The sequence below is a fragment of the Macrotis lagotis genome, chromosome 5 (genome assembly GCF_037893015.1).
Source record: "Macrotis lagotis isolate mMagLag1 chromosome 5, bilby.v1.9.chrom.fasta, whole genome shotgun sequence".
NCBI classification, from domain to species: Eukaryota; Metazoa; Chordata; class Mammalia; order Peramelemorphia; family Peramelidae; genus Macrotis; species Macrotis lagotis.
Genome location: NC_133662.1, coordinates 7043045 through 7058633, shown reverse-complemented (window position 1 = coordinate 7058633; position 15589 = coordinate 7043045). Strand labels below are relative to the sequence as shown.

General features: G+C 39.2%; 1 protein-coding gene across 1 annotated transcript; it reads right to left on the bottom strand.

Annotated features, from left to right (window-relative positions):
* Positions 1-5242: 5242 nt before the first annotated feature.
* Positions 5243-12124, bottom strand: LOC141523431 (DLA class II histocompatibility antigen, DR-1 beta chain-like). Its single transcript, XM_074236611.1, has 6 exons — positions 11938-12124; positions 9726-9995; positions 9001-9276; positions 8351-8461; positions 7888-7911; positions 5243-7417 (listed from the first exon to the last, which is right to left on the bottom strand). The coding sequence occupies exons 1-6, from the start codon at positions 12035-12037 to the stop codon at positions 7404-7406; spliced, it is 795 nt and encodes a 264-aa protein (XP_074092712.1). The 5' UTR covers positions 12038-12124; the 3' UTR covers positions 5243-7403.
* Between the last annotated feature and the right edge of the window lie 3465 nt (positions 12125-15589).

Genomic DNA, 15589 nt, shown 5'->3' with positions numbered 1-15589 from the left:
ACTACCACTAGCAGAAGGTAGAAAGAGGAGGGATAAAATGAGATTGACAAAATGGTCCAGGTGAATAGCTGTGTTACAGATGAACATATAGCAAGTAGATGGAAACAGGTCTGTCGGATATAAAAAAGTAAGTAAATTTTCACCTGCTGAGTCCACAATCAAGAAGGCTTAGGCTCAGGGGAGGAATTCCAAAACTGAGGAGCTGGCACAAATTCTCAACAAGTTGCAAAATATTCTGGTCCAAGTGAAGGAAAGTGAGGAAATTAAAGTAGAGATATATTGAATAGATGGTTGGATGGATAAACATTGGGATGGGATAGGATAAGGGAAATATGGTATAGGAAATATGGCACCAGAGGTCAGTTAGATTAAAAGACTAAACAAATATGAAGATACAACATAAAGTTCAAGGAGGCTGCTGAGAACTGATCAGATGCTATTGAAGAAAAGACCTTAAAGATAAAAGTTTCCGTTGAATGATGAGATTGGGAACCAAATTCTAAGGGATTAGAAAATAAAACTTATTGTGACACTAATGATGAACTCCCTAGGGGTTCAATCAGTGTTACTGATTATTTTAAGGACTCAAGATTGTAGCAGAAGATGAACTGGACCCAAAATAAATTGGGTCATTACTAGGGAGAAGAGGCCCTCAAGAAAAAGTTGTGACTTTGACTGAATTCTCCTGAACACAATTTCAAGCTGATCATAATAGTTGATTCTGAACTGGGAAGACAGTTGAATATGTAGAGGAGCAGAAGAGAAAAATCTCCAAAGGAGAAAATGATCTAAATTCCTTTGTCTGACAAGTCCGTTCTCATGTATGATTGCAATCATTGCTATGATAATAGTCTGTTCCTCAGGACACTCCCTCTTGCCTTGTCCTGGTATTTATCCTCTGAACTCTCAGAGTGAAGAACAGATAGCTTGCATGACAAATAACTAGAGAATCATTGATATGGCAAATGGTTACAAAAGGATCAATGATTGAATATATTTGGAATAAATTACTGTATGGATCCTTCATCCTCTCCTTAATAACCTTCTCCATCAACCTCTAGAGAAGAGGTAGGAAGTAGTTTCATTTTTCTACAAAAGTAAGAGTTGATGGGGAGGTCTTTCTAGTCAGTTTAGTCACAGAATATTAGCCATGAAACATGACTATCTCACAGGGCTGCCCTGATGTCACAGAAAAAGGCTCTTGAAACCCACATGTAGACCCCACCTCCTGTACTTCGTGTCCCAATTATTTTTACAATAAAAATGGATATAACCATGCCTACAGAATCAACATTAAAGAGGTATTCTGAGAAGAGAAAAAGATGATATAAATATATAATATTAAATGTATTACAAAAATGAATTCTATTATGTTTATGACTGGAGCAGACATTAAAATCTAACAAATCTGTCCATCAAGAAACCTTTATTAAATCCCCTCTATGTGTCAGGTCCTGGACCAAGAACAGGATATCTAAAGAAAAGCAAAAGACAGTCTCTACCTTTACAGAGCTCACTGCCCATTGGGGGAGATAAATACACAACATAAACTAGAAATCATCCAAAGTGGGAAGGTACTAGAATTAAGTGGATCCCTGGAATGAGGATCACTGAGGATAGCAGTCTTAGCTTTTGTTGTATCTCTGAAGGTTATGCTGCTGCTGTGAAGTCTTTACTGGTGAAATTCTATTAAATGGTTTGTGGAAAGGGAAAATCAGGAAAATTCATGCCTTGAGCTACCATCAACTACAAATCTTCTTTAATGAAATCATCCTCTAAGTACTCTTGAATGAGGTAGAGAGAGAAAAATGTGAAATTGGAAAATGTGCAGAACTTAGTACAAGTCACCATCCATGCCACAGAAGGATGAACATCACTAAGCAGATGAATTGGAATATATCTGTGTCATTCATTTCCTTTTCTCGGATGCCAGTTTGATCCCAATATCTATCTATGAGCTTTCTAAATGTAGTAGCTTTGATGTATACTAGTGAAGTTGGAATTACTAAGGTTTCTGGGACCAGATTTGCTCTCCAATGGATACTCCTTAAAGCATTTAAAATCTACTCATTTCAATTACAGGAGCTCAAAATACTCTTATATTGGGAGTCCCTGGGTTGGGAGTAGGTAATTTGTGTGACCTTCCTTGGGTATGGTTACTGTTTAAGGAGGCATATCTAATTTTTCAAATTGTTACAAGAATAGCAAAATTCATTTTCGAAAATAACTAAGTTGTGTCATAACATGGGGTAAGAAAACAAGACACTTCTGGGCACTTTCCAAACATATTGGCTTTCTAGGGCCAAAAATGCTTCAGAGTGTTTAAAATCAAATAAAAAAATCACTTTTTCTTAGTAATGAGAACTGTTAAGCAAATTAATTTGTTAATAATGCAGAATAAAGTTTAAAATGTATCATGCAATTAAAAATTTTTTTCAGAGGATTAGAGGCTAAAATTTACTAGTACATGCTTACCTAGAATCCACTTTGAGAATACAAATGAAACTACCACTAGAGCCATTTCACTGGAGAATTATTAGGAATGATAAACCCTAGGTACATCACTGAGAGATGATTTCATAGCCTTGACTAATTTTTTCTATTTCCAAGGCCAATTCCACTTCAGAATTTGTTTTTTTTTTCCATCTTGGTCCCCAAAATAACAAATGCCCTTCACACTAAGTAAATATTTGATACTCATGCTGATGCTGATGCTGGTATTGACCCTTAGCTGCTGGTCTCATCACTTTGATGACTGGGGCAGGTCTCAACATGGTCTCCTCCCTCCTTCACTTCTCATCTCCCAAACTGAAACTCTGGCACCTAGTCATCAGGGAGATGGAAGTGTTCCTACTACATCCTTTTCCGGGACCCAGGCGCATTGTTCTTCTAGTGACATTATACAAATCCCCCCGCCCCCAGCTGTCCCTCTTAAACGTGGCCCCAGTTCCAAAAATCAATAAAATAGAACTAGGTTCCTATTCCAATATTCCTAGTATGAGAATCCAGGACACCCAGGCCTGTGTTGAACACATTATTTTTTCCGAAGTAAATACCTTGTGCTTGTGGGACACAGATAAGAGCATCCAGGGGTCCCTGAGAAGCAGGGGCTGGGACTGAGTGTTGGGGTATTTGTATAATATTAATAGAAATGAAGTTCTTGGACCAAGGCAAGGCTGACCAGTGCAAAAGGCATTTTCCAAGAAAGTTTTCTTTAACAAGAACAATCAGACAAAATCATAGTTCCAACCATAAACAATGTCAATTAGTGATTGAGTGCAATCATTCCATGACCTGCTGGGCAACTTCTAGGAAACCAAAGCCTTTCAGTTCTGGGAGCAGCATGGTTGAAGGTGGAATATCTGAAGGTGGAGAAGTCATCCTGATGATTTGTTCATCAAGAGATAGGTTTGTATAGACAGTACCAGAAATCACATACTGGTGTTTGCTCAGCATTGATGGTGCATTGAGGTGCCTCAGTGATACACAAGGAAGAGAAACCAATTCAAAGGCCACAAGATTCCGACAGCATCCAAGTGATCAACAGTAGTCCTGTTTCCCATCAAGTCAGGACCTGGAGTGGAATGGTTCGTGAGTGTGATATGCACAGCATATCCCTCAGTATTAATAAGCATAATTGTGCAAGTCATGCCATCATTAATTTAGTCACCATGGTCATCTCTGAAATCAAATATCAACTATTACTTATCAAGAAATGTGACTGTCATTGAAACAAATAAGCTTATATTGCATGAGATTACATGAAAAATGATTGCTGTTATTCTTTATATAATGTTTGAAGATTTTCACTTCACTCATATAATTCTATTTCTTATTCATAACTCCTTAAAGTAGGTGTTGCTGTTACCACTATTTTACAGATGAGGAAACTGAGACTGGTAATTTAATTCATAACTTATTATTAAATTACTCAGGAAGAGATCCATCAGAATCTAAAATCCCACCCAAAAGCATAGATATGAATACATTAAAGAAAAACTGCAGTATCAATTATTATTGAAAATCTAGTAATTCTCAAAAAGAAAGCAATTGAAACTGCCACAAGCAATGACTAAAAAAGGATTTCCATAAGCACTCCAACATTATTTAGTAGAAATAAAAACATTAAGAATAAAATAAAATCTTTGCAGAAAAGATGTGGATGGAGAATAAAGAGTTAAGAAACAAAAGGGTAAATAATACACAGAAAAGGACTCCTGAAAATTAGAAAAGTTCAAACAGAAAAGAAGAAATTCAGTTTTATAGAGAAATTTCTTTTTATGGCCCACTATGTGGATGGAAATTTCTTTCTTTTGTCATTCAAGTTTAAATTTTTAAAAATTAATATTTAAAAACTGGGACTAATAAGTGCAGGTGCTTAGAAGTTTGTGCAGTATGTTTCAAAGACAAAATCATGATGAGGAATTGAGGAAGCTCAGTTATTCCATAATTAATTCCAATCAGTTAACTATTTGTGATGAAGAGGCTTTATGATTTTGTTGTGAAAGTGGGGTGCCTTCAAAAGTCTGCAGTCACATAAACAGAGCTTATCCCTTGGTTCATACCTCTATCTTTCTCTCCCTTCTTTCTGGCCTTGTTTATTCAAGAAGAAACAACAATGTAGGAGGAAAAGTTTATCATTTGAGGATGTTATGAGGCCCATGGATACTGACTGGGCTTGGTTCTTTGTCTTGGTGTTTCTTTTTTCTGTGTTTTAAGTTAACAAAACTAAAGAAGAATCTGATCTTGTAAGTTATGAAAGATCAATATTATGAGCCATTAGCAACCAGGAGCCAAGGTTCATGCAGGATTTGCATGCCAGACAGAACATCTTAATAAATTATGAGGAAATAACTTTGGGAATCAAGTCAGAAGTAACAGAAATGGATATTCACATTTGGAAGCAAATTTGGTGAAATAAATGCTATGTAAGTCTAAGCCCATCCTTCTGAGGGACTGAATAGTTAGTTATTAGGGAACTTATGTCCTACAGGCTTTGAGGATATGTGTGTGTGTGTGTGTGTGTGTGTGTGTGTGTGTGTGTGTGTGTGTAGAGGGGTGTAATAGTTGTACTTTTGCTCTTGCTATACTTGTAATGCAAAGTTTATTTTGAAAAGACTAATTACTAATCATTGATGAAAAGGAAATTGGTCTTTATGCTAGAAAGGGAAAAACACTGAGAAAAGCATTGAAATTATATTATTTAATTTAATTTTCACATAAACATTGTTCACATTCAAATTGCATAGTTCCCCTTCAAATGTAACTAGGAGCATACATATGATAGAGCTCAGAGGAGAGCTTACCAGGAGGGAGGTTGATATTGGTCAAATATATCAAATCATTATCTATCCGCTGCACCACCTAGCTGCCCCTAGAATATTTTTAATATGGTTATAAGGTAGCATTGATAACCTCATTCAAAACTTGTTCAAATCTTACTTTTTATCAATTTGACTGAGTTCTCCATTTACAGTACTTTTTGAAGCTGTTTTCAGAGATACTTCTAGAGACTGCTAAATTTTCAGTTCTTTCCAAGGAAAGAACTTGTGAGAACTTGACTTGTGCTCTGGCCTATGAGTGACCACAAGCACTTCTTGATGCTCTGAAACTGTGAGGAGGAACCCAGCTACTTTCTGAGACTGTGACCCAGATCCAAGTATGGGTAAAACAACAGAGTCCTGCCTTAGTAACAGCAAAAAAAAATTTCCTGTAACCTCTGCTGTTACTCTGGAAGCAGCTACTGTTGTTGATTCAATGGTTCTTGTCCTTGGGGTTGGTCTCCCCAGGGGCCAGGTCTGCAGTGGACTCCTTCACTCTCACTCTCAAGGGACAAAATTTTCCTGCTGACCTTCCAAGTCATCCTTGGCAGCCTCTGGACTGACAGTTCTCGAAACTGTCCCTGCTGCAACTGACCCAGGCACCCTACTGTCTGTTTCTGCAGTGAGCCCCTACTGCACTGCACTCCTCTCTCACTCTGTTGCAAGACTCTTACTGATGATCTTCTACATTGTCTTGGACTAGAAAATTGTCTCAAATTCATCTTTTTTGTGGTTTCTACCACTCTAGAATTTGTTTAGAATCATTATTTAAAGTTATTTGGAGTAATTTTGGGGACAGCTCAATGAGACCCTGCATTTACTCTATCATTTTGGCTCCCCTCCCTCCCCTTAATTTCTTTTCTGCTTGGAATAGCTTGTCATCTTCCCCTCTCTGTTCTCTATCACTCAGTCTCAATATATTCCCAAATCCATCTTTCTCTTTCTTTGAAAATCCACCTCAGATGCCTCCTTTTACAGGAAGTTGGCACTGATCCTCTCCCCAAGTAATAGTATTCCTTTCAGAAGGCAAAGATGGTCATTTTCCATATGAGAATTTCTATGACCTTACTAACCTGGGACCCTAAAGGAACAAAAGGGAAAGGAAGACTAAATAAAGAGGAAAAAGAAGTTGAGGTAATTGGTCAGAGAGAGGTGTCTCACTGGTTTTACACACAAAATCCCCTCAGTCCTGGTAGAATTGTTAAGGAACATGGAAGCCTAGATCTAAAAATAGAGGCTGTTATGCAGACAGTGAACCACCCACAAGAGAAAGAAAATTTTAAGCCAGCTTGGGTTGACTCAGCCCTCTCACCAAGCTTTCCCCATATATGGCATGCTCCAATTCCACAGAGTAGCAAGAGGAATGGAGACAGACATAGCATGGGGTCCCTCTCTCACCAAATCCTTTCATTCAACTAAGAATTCTTAAGCACTGATTGTAAAACAAAGCACTATGCCCAGGTAACCAGATTTCAGTCCTTTTTATTATATGCCTCTTCTTTTCCCTTGTAGAGAGCAGGGTCCCTTCCTATCTCCTTCTCTCTTTTTTTTGTTTTTTTTTTTTACAAGGCAATGGAGTTAATTGACTTGCCCAAAGTCACACAGCTAGGTAATTATTAAGTATCTGAGGCAGGATTTGAACTCAAGTCCTCCTGACTTCAGGATTAGTGCTCTATCCATTGTGTCACCTGGCTGTCCTCCTTTTTTCTTAATATGACTTCTATAACAGTCCCAGAGGCACAATGAATGACACAGATGACACCTTATTTATTAAGGAAGACTACAGAAAAAAATGGAGATAATGTAAAAAGGGTAGTAGTGCAATTAAGAAGGAGTCTGTATGGGGACAGCAGGGCAGACTCCCTTTTCCCTGAGTTCCTGGATGATAGAGAACTTCCAGGATAGACAATCAAAGCTATATGGTCTTTGGGGAGAAAGAGGGTGGTAAACAGACTCCAGGTACAAGAGAAAGCTAGGTCCAGAACAATGATTCAGCTGTTCTTCCTTCCTTGATGACTGGGTTCCCTGGACAGGAGAGCGGGGTTTGGGAGGCATTCTCTTTGAAGGACATAATCCTAGGGTTCACCTCAGCAGGCCTGTGGGGGAAAAGAGAGTCATTACAGTTCTCCAAGCAACCTCTTTTCTCTAAGAAAGAGAAACTTGATGATGCCTTAGAGGTAGCGTTCCTTTTAACCCTTCCTATGCCTTCAGTTTACCAGCAAACATATAAAATATATAAAATACATATTTTCCCTTATGTCCTGTCCCTGGGAATCCTGAGGGCATCTCTAAAACTCTGATCCCAAAGGGAAATATATATTGCCTGAAGCAAGACTCCTGCTGAATCATGGGATATTTGGAGAATAGTCCTGGAAATTTCTTGTAGCAATAGGGTAAAATAGCACCCATTCTACCTCTCCCTTCCTATCCAAAGGAGCCATTGATGCCCCAATTAGGGAGAAAAAGAACCTTATAGGACAGAACCAAAACCACACCCATTATTATAGTCTGTCAGCTCAGAGATGGAGAATCTTGGTCCTTGGCCACAAAGGAAAAGGGATATTACCTGCAGGTTGAGGCCCAGTGTGTCCTGAGGAGGCGTGGAAGAAAGAGAAAGACAAAAATCATGGTCAAAAACAATCAGATCTTTAAAGTGTAGAATATTTCTGTCCTAGAGTTAGGATGCTCATCTACCTCACCAATATGAGGGACGCTAGATTTTAACCCCATTATGTCTGAGGAATTCTCATAATAAAAAGGGAGAGAAAGTTCAGGGCTGCAAAAGTCTGACGAATCTCCTCTTTGTCAGAACCAAAATTTGGTTCTCACTATATCTCTTGGTCACTGAACCCTCTTACTCCAAGTTGGCTTTAGTTTGAGAAATATTGATGCCAACTTCTCCCACCCCTTGGCTTTGCATCTGACCCCCTGAGATAAGTGTCCTCAGAGTCCCTGGTCCAGTGAAGTTCTATCTTCTCCCCATGGCCCAAGTTCTATGGAGACAAACACTCTTCCTAGGAGCTCTTCACCTTTCTGGTTCTTCAAATGGATAATCAGTCCTACACTGAGGAAGATCAGTCCCAGGACAAAGCCTCCAACTCCACTCAGCAATTTGCTCTGGGCAGATTCAGACTGTGACCCTGCAGAAAACATGCCTTGGGTTATCATTTATCAGTCCTCTCCATTCCACCCTTAACCAGTGAGCTAAAAATCTCAAGACCCAGACTGGTTTCAGGGATATTATGAATTTGAAACAAAACCATGAACAAAATTCTTGATTCCTTCTCCAACACCATCTGAGTGAGAAATGGAATGACAGCGGATTGAGGACAAGGAAAATGACTGCTTTTCCCATCTCTCTCAAGAGGTAAAAATGATCTATTTCCTAGGGAAAGGGAGAGTTAAGAAAGTTCAGATTCCCAGAAGAAGATGGACTAAGATTCTGCAAGTTCCTCATAATGAGGATTAAGTGTTTCCACAATTCACCTATGTATGATCTGTGGATACCAGTTCAATGCTGCAATTGGGGAGTTATGCTGGGTGCAGGATGCAAATGATCGAGGCTATAGGAAGAGGGTGTGTGGGAGCATTCCCTAAGGACTCCAAAGCTGCAGTCCTCTCACACTGGGATTGGAGGGAGGCAGCTTTAGGGGGGCAGAGGGAGGAAATTGGTTCTCACTCCACTCCACAGTGATGGGGCTCTGCAGGCTGGCATGCTCCACACTGCAGGTGTAGACATCTCTGCTCTGAGGAACCATTTCCAACATGACCAGGATCTGGTAGGTCCAGTCTCCATGCTGTATCACACCCGTGGACACACTCCCAGCTGTCTCCTCCTGCCCATTCTTGAACCAGATGACCTGGATCTTGCTTGGATAGAAGCCGGTGACAGAGCAGACCAGCAGGTGCTGCAGGGCCTCTGTCTTGGAGGGGGAGATGGTCACTCTGGGCTGGACTGGAGGCAGGGGGAGGGATGGACAAAATGACAGAGTAGCTTTATCTCTAGAAGCAGACCCTTCCTTCTGATGAGGTTCCCCCTGATTGTCAGGCCTTGAAGGTCTTCCCCAGAGGTGTTCAGCATAGGCTTAGAGATGCTCTCCCCAGTCCAAGGGGTCAGACCTCCAGGAACCCATCACTTCCATTTGGACCTGCCTAGTTCTGCACAGGTTCCCCTCAGCCCTGGCTTTGGCAGCAGCCCCTTGGGTGGTCTCCTCCAGGGTCAGGGAGGGGAGGTGGAAAGCAAGAGAGTGGGGCAGAGGAGAGGCTCGGCCTCTTCTGGGTCAGCTCAAGACCTACTTCCAGGTCTGGGGTCTGGGGTCTGGGCCCCATCCTCCCCACCCTTCCCCGGTCTTGGCCCTGGAGGTGCGCTCCGGAGGTCAGGGAGTGGGGGGCGTGGTCACTCACCTCTTCTCTCCACCGTGAAGGCTTTGTATGCCTCGTAGTTGTGTCTGCACACCGTGTCCACGGCGGCCCGACGTTCCTCCAGGAGGTCCTGCTGACTGTTGAAATACTCAGCAGCTGGCCGCCCCAGCTCCGTGACCGCCGCGTACTTTCCCTCCTCACTGTCGAAGTGGAGAATCTCCTGGTCGTTGCTGATGTATCGATCCACAAGCCGCACCCGCTCCGTGCCCTTGGTGAAGTAACAGTCGGCCTTGTGCTGGATCACAAAATCTTCTGTGGACCGACCGGAGCAGGGTCACCGGCCCGCAGACTGACCAACCTGCCCTCAATGACCTTGCAAAGACCTCCAGGCCTCAGGGCCGGAGTCACCTGCGTGGCTTGTTTCTGAGCCCTTTGCTCCCACTTTCACCCCCACCCCCACCCCCGTTCAGAGTCCCAGGGGAGGGTTCGCTGGGCTGGGTCTCTCCTGGGACAGTGAGACAACGCCTCCCCCCACCCCCCATCTCCCAGTACCACTGCATAGGTCAACAAATGCCCTCCATACTGACACACCTGCCCTACCCCAACTTCCTGTTGTACTGGAAAAGATTCCTACTTATCATCCCTTCTTCACGTTCGACTAGTCCAATTGTCCACTTTTACACAGGAAGGCAGGGAGGAATAAGCCTGTTGAAATGACTTAGCCAAAGATAGGCTAGTAAGTATAACAACTGGGGGTGTTGTACAAATCCTCTGAGTCCAGACTTTCGTGTTTCCCCCAAAACCACTTTGCTTGATAACTTTCAGTCAAAATCCCACATCCGTAGAAAAATCAGTGATGAGTTTAAAAAAGAATAAACTCAATTCAAGTAATGTCATGATCAGTGAGCAATTAGTGTAAGCTAAGGTGGGCAAGGAAGAATTCTAGTGCTGAAAAAAAGGTGCTTTCAACCCAGAGCAGCATCATTAAGTCCCTACATTATTGAAAACAATTTGAAGCCCTGGAAATATAAAAATATGCACCCTCCCCAGAACCTGCTCATTTCATCATTACGATCCAAAATGGGGATAACAATAATACAAGAAAATAATGAAAACAAGGAAGAGGAATGGACAAATTAATAAGAGAAATTTGAGGAGAATCACTTCATTTGCCTGGAAGATGAAATTTGGGGGATGAAATGGAAAAAGATTGATGAAACTAGGAATCTTGGAGAAACTCTCTATTCTCAACATGCTATGTCCTAGGACCTGGACAAATCTATTCCTTTCTCTTTACATCCCAGTTCTTTTCAAAGTACCTCCCCCATTTCACTTAGATTAGATCTATGTCACAACTCTGTGATCAAAAACATCAGTTAAGGTAAGGAACTAATACACATGTAGATGGGGAGAGACCTAGGCAAGGGATTTTCACACTCCTCCTTGATTTCCCATATCCTTGTATTACCAGAATACTACAGGTACAAGGACAATGATTATAAAGTGATTCCCCATTTGCTGTACTCCAAATATGAGAGGATCTCAGGAAAGATGAAACACTATAACTTAGAGAGATAAAGGAAATTGTCATAGAGGATGAAGCATTTGAGTTGTTTCTTGAAGAAAGTCAAGGCTCAGAAGGCAGAGGAGGGGAGGAACTACATTCAAAGGATGAGGAGTAGCTTCTAAAAACATTTGGAGGAGAGAGATGAGGGTTAAATTCAGGCTGGTGGAAAAGTTCAAATGGAATGAAGAGTGTTCAAAGGAAAGTAAAATATATTTTAGAATTGGTTTTAAATGTTAGCTGAGGTGGGAATTGATCCTAGAGATAAAGGGAAGACATAGAAGTTTTGTGGAAAGGCTAGGAAGTCTGTTTGACATTCATGTGAGCAATGGATTAGAAAAGAATCAGTTTAATAGTATTAGACTAAGCATTGAGAAAGCCACAGAAGATGTAGTGCAGGTGAGAGATGAAATCTCTTATGGAACCTCCTTAGGCTGTAAACAGTCTCCTCACAGGTTGATTAACACATTTCCAGATTAGCCTAAGCATGAACTTGAGGACTTTCAGACCCTGATGTAGCTCCCTGCTCCACCATCTATCCCAGATGATCACCTTGTTTTTCTGGGAAGGAGGCCTATTCAGACTCTCCAGTGGCTTCTGCTTCTCAATTGGAGAGGTTTTCCACCTTCTTCTTTGGAGGCCAAGGACCCCATATCCTGTGCTGAAGAACTGAAGTATTATTGAACTTACCTGGAATGTCCCTGGCCCAAGATACAGGCAGACTTAAAACCATTGATGTCATTAACAGACCAGTCTTCCAGTAGCCAAAAGAGATCCAAACATAAACCATGTCAGAGATGAGCAACAACCAAGGGAATGAACAAGTAGAAGAATTTATGATTCTACTCAATCAATAGGACTTAGCACCCCACTTATCAGAGAAAAAGACCTTATTGGTATATCTAAAACCCATAATGCTGAACAATACTAAAAAGAGGAACCAATAAAGTTTAAGACTTAACCCTGTCATCTGTCTCCAGGCAGCAGATTTTTTTAAACGGACTTCTAGGAGACTTTTCTTGGCAGAAGATCAAAACCCCTATAGATTTCTTAAGGAACTTGCTTCCTCATTCATCCCTTGCTTTGCTCATATCTTCAATCTCTTGTCTTTAAAAGGCATCCCATTAAAATATTAATTCTTTGAGAGCATAATTACATCTCTAGTCCCAAACACAATGTTTTACATATAGAGGTTACTAAACACTTTATTAATTCTTTCAAAAATATACAGACTTATAAATATAATGTTTTACATGCACTTAATGCTTTCAGATTACTAGGAGTTTTGCTTTATAGTAACCCTGTAACAATTAACTGATGCTGTTATTGAGGGTTTCATTATCAACATTTTCCATATAAGTAAACAAAAGTTAAAAGGGCTTAAGATACTTGCTAATAGTAAGCACCAACCAAGAGGTTCATATTTATGGTCTCTATCAAATCAGATAGTCTTCAGATCACTAAAAATTCATTCTTTGACCTTGCTGCAATTCTAGTTGCTTCTAGTTTTATAGCCAAGTTCATGAAATGAATGATATTACTCACTCTTTCCTGATATAATACAATTTTCATGATTGCAATCTAGTTCCTAACTTTCAAATTAGGAGAATGGAAATTTGAATCCCACTTTAGACACCTGACATTTACTAGCTATGGTCTAGGCACTTAACCCTGATTGTCTTGCATCAAGGGCATCTCTAGTTGTACTGATTCATATCTGACTTCTAAACCCAGATGACACTAGAAGAGAAAGTAAGGCTGGTGACACAACAGCTTCTCATTCAAATCCAATTCATGTACTTGTCATGGCATTATCTCTGTGATACCATGGTTTTCTTTGAGAGCAAAGGACAAGCATTTTTATTATTGTAAGCACTCATCAAATGGTTCAAGTTCAAGGTTGCTTTCTATTAAAGTAAGCAGCTCAAAATTCAGCCTTTGATCTTGTTGATAATTCTAGTTACTTCAAACTTTATGCCCAGTTTCAAAATGAGTGGTATTTAGCCACTGATTCCCTTTCCTGTGTAATTCTCTTATTGACTGACTACAATCTAGCTCCTAATTATAAGACAATAGCAGAATTCTTCTCTCATGGATTCCCAAACTAATTGTCTTTGGGCTGATGAAGCTTCCTTCCTCAAATGAGGAAGGGTCTTCATTGAGTTTTGAACTCAAAAATGAAAATTATATTAAATATGTTTTAACACTCAGAGTTTGTTCTAATCCTTTTTAATGTTATTTTATTTTCCCAATTACATGCAAAAAATACTTTTCAACATTTAAGCTTTTGAATTGCACATTTCTCTAACTCCCTCTTCCTTATGAAATGGAATAATGTGATATAGTTATAAATAAACTATCACATTTAGCATATTTTTATATTAGTCATATTGTGCAAGAAGAATCAGAACTAAATGTGAAAAAGCCATGAGAAAAAGAGAAACCTATCATAAAACAAGTTTTAAAAATGAAAATAGTATTCCATAGCTTTTTTTCTCTGGTTGTAGCTGATATTTTCTATCAAAAGTCTTTTAGAATTGTCCTTGATCACAAAATTACTGTTAATATAATACAATGTTCTGGTTCATCTCTCTTCACTCAATATAACTTCATGAAAGGATATACATTTTTATATATATTTCATCCCAGATTTAGTGCATTTACTCAGAAAGGGTCAAATTATGTAAGAGCTTGAAATGGCAAATAAGTCTTTATTAGATTCTGGAGGTAAAAAAGGAGATTATTAAGCCCTGGAATTTATTGAGTAGGAGAAATAAAGTGCCAGAAGTAATTCTAGAGGAGGAATTCATACAGGAAGGAAAATTATATGAAAGGAGGACTAGTTCAGAAGGTAGAGGACAAATTTCACAGGAGTTTCAATGGCCGGCAATGTAAAGTGACTGAAACTGTTTTACATGATCAGACCTTAGTAAGATTATTTTGAACAGAGGATGAATAAGAGAGGAGAGACTTGAATTGATATTTAATATTAAGTTCATAATAAAGCAATTTTAAAATTAAAAAATCATTTTTCTTTTAAATTATAAAGATGATTCAGTTAAGGGTAATGTTGATATCTAAGCCAGAAGCATGTGACTGAGTTAGGCAAACATAGGTTATAAAACAGAAAGAGTGATAACTCAGTCATTGGGGATATTTGAGGGGATGGCAATAAATACTCTGAAGTTCTCAAAGAAGGGTAAGGGAAGAAAAAGGCTATGAGCCATGTACTAACATAGGAAAGGAAATAAATAACCTAAAAGCTAGTGAATTATACCAGGTTTCTTGTCTCAGGTTGTAAGAGGAGGATAAAAAGAAAGAAGGGAACAAACTTTTATTAACTAGTCACAATATGACACATATTATGCTAAGTACTGTACTGATATTATCTCAGTTGATCCTCACAATAACCCATTGAGTTAGGTGCAATGAAGAACCCCATTACACAAGAAAAACTACCCTGCAAAATTGAGCATATTCTTTCAATGGAAAAAATGTAATTGGTGACTCTCAAACTTTTCTGATAAAAAGACCAGAACTGAACAGAGAATTAAGTCTTCAAATATAAGATTCAAGAGATCCATAAAAACTTAATCAAGAAATGAAAAATGAATGTTATTCAATAAGATTATATTATTTACATACCTGTCCAAGATGATTCTTGTTAACTCTTGAGAAGTGTATCTCTGTGAGAAAGAGTATACTTAGACAGAGGGTATGGGCACAGGTTGAGTTTGATGTGATGACACAAAAATTAAGGTATGAAAAAATGAATTATACTTGGAAAGGGGAAAAGGAGCAGCAGAAAAGGGTAAATTACATCACATGAGGCATAAAGGACCTATTACCTTATAGAGAAAGAAGGAAGTGAGAATCAGATTTAGATCAAAGTGGGAATAATATATATATATGTATATATATATACATATATATATATATATATATACTCAGTTGGAATTAGAAATTTATCTACAGGAAATTAGTAAGGGAAGAGAGGAGGGCAGAAGTAGAAGGAGAAAGGAGGGAAAAGGGAGGGGGGATGAATGATGGGATGGCACATTAATGAGGTGTTATCAGAAGCAAAAACACTTATGAAGAGGTTGAAGAATGGAGGGTAATGCAGAATTAGTAATCATAACCATGAATGTGACTGAGAACTATCTCATAAAACAAAAGTGAATAGAAAAGTGAATTTAAAACCAGTAGATTTAAAGCAGATTTGAAGCAGTAGATTTGAAGCAGAGTTAAAAAGCTGGACCAGAATATATTATGCTTCAGCTGAAGTAAAAAAAAAATCAGGGGTAACAAATCCTGATCTCAGACAAAGGAAAAGCAAAATAAA

Coding starts and splice junctions, on each gene's coding strand:
- LOC141523431 (XM_074236611.1), bottom strand. CDS start 12,037: ATGGTTTATGTTTGGATCTCTTTTGGCTACTGGAAGACTGGTCTGTTA. Junction 9,996..11,937: donor TTGGGCCAGGGACATTCCAG/GTAAGTTCAATA, acceptor GTCGGTCCACAG/AAGATTTTGTGATCCAGCAC. Junction 7,912..8,350: donor CCATTTGAAGAACCAGAAAG/GTGAAGAGCTCC, acceptor ACGCCTCCTCAG/GACACACTGGGCCTCAACCT.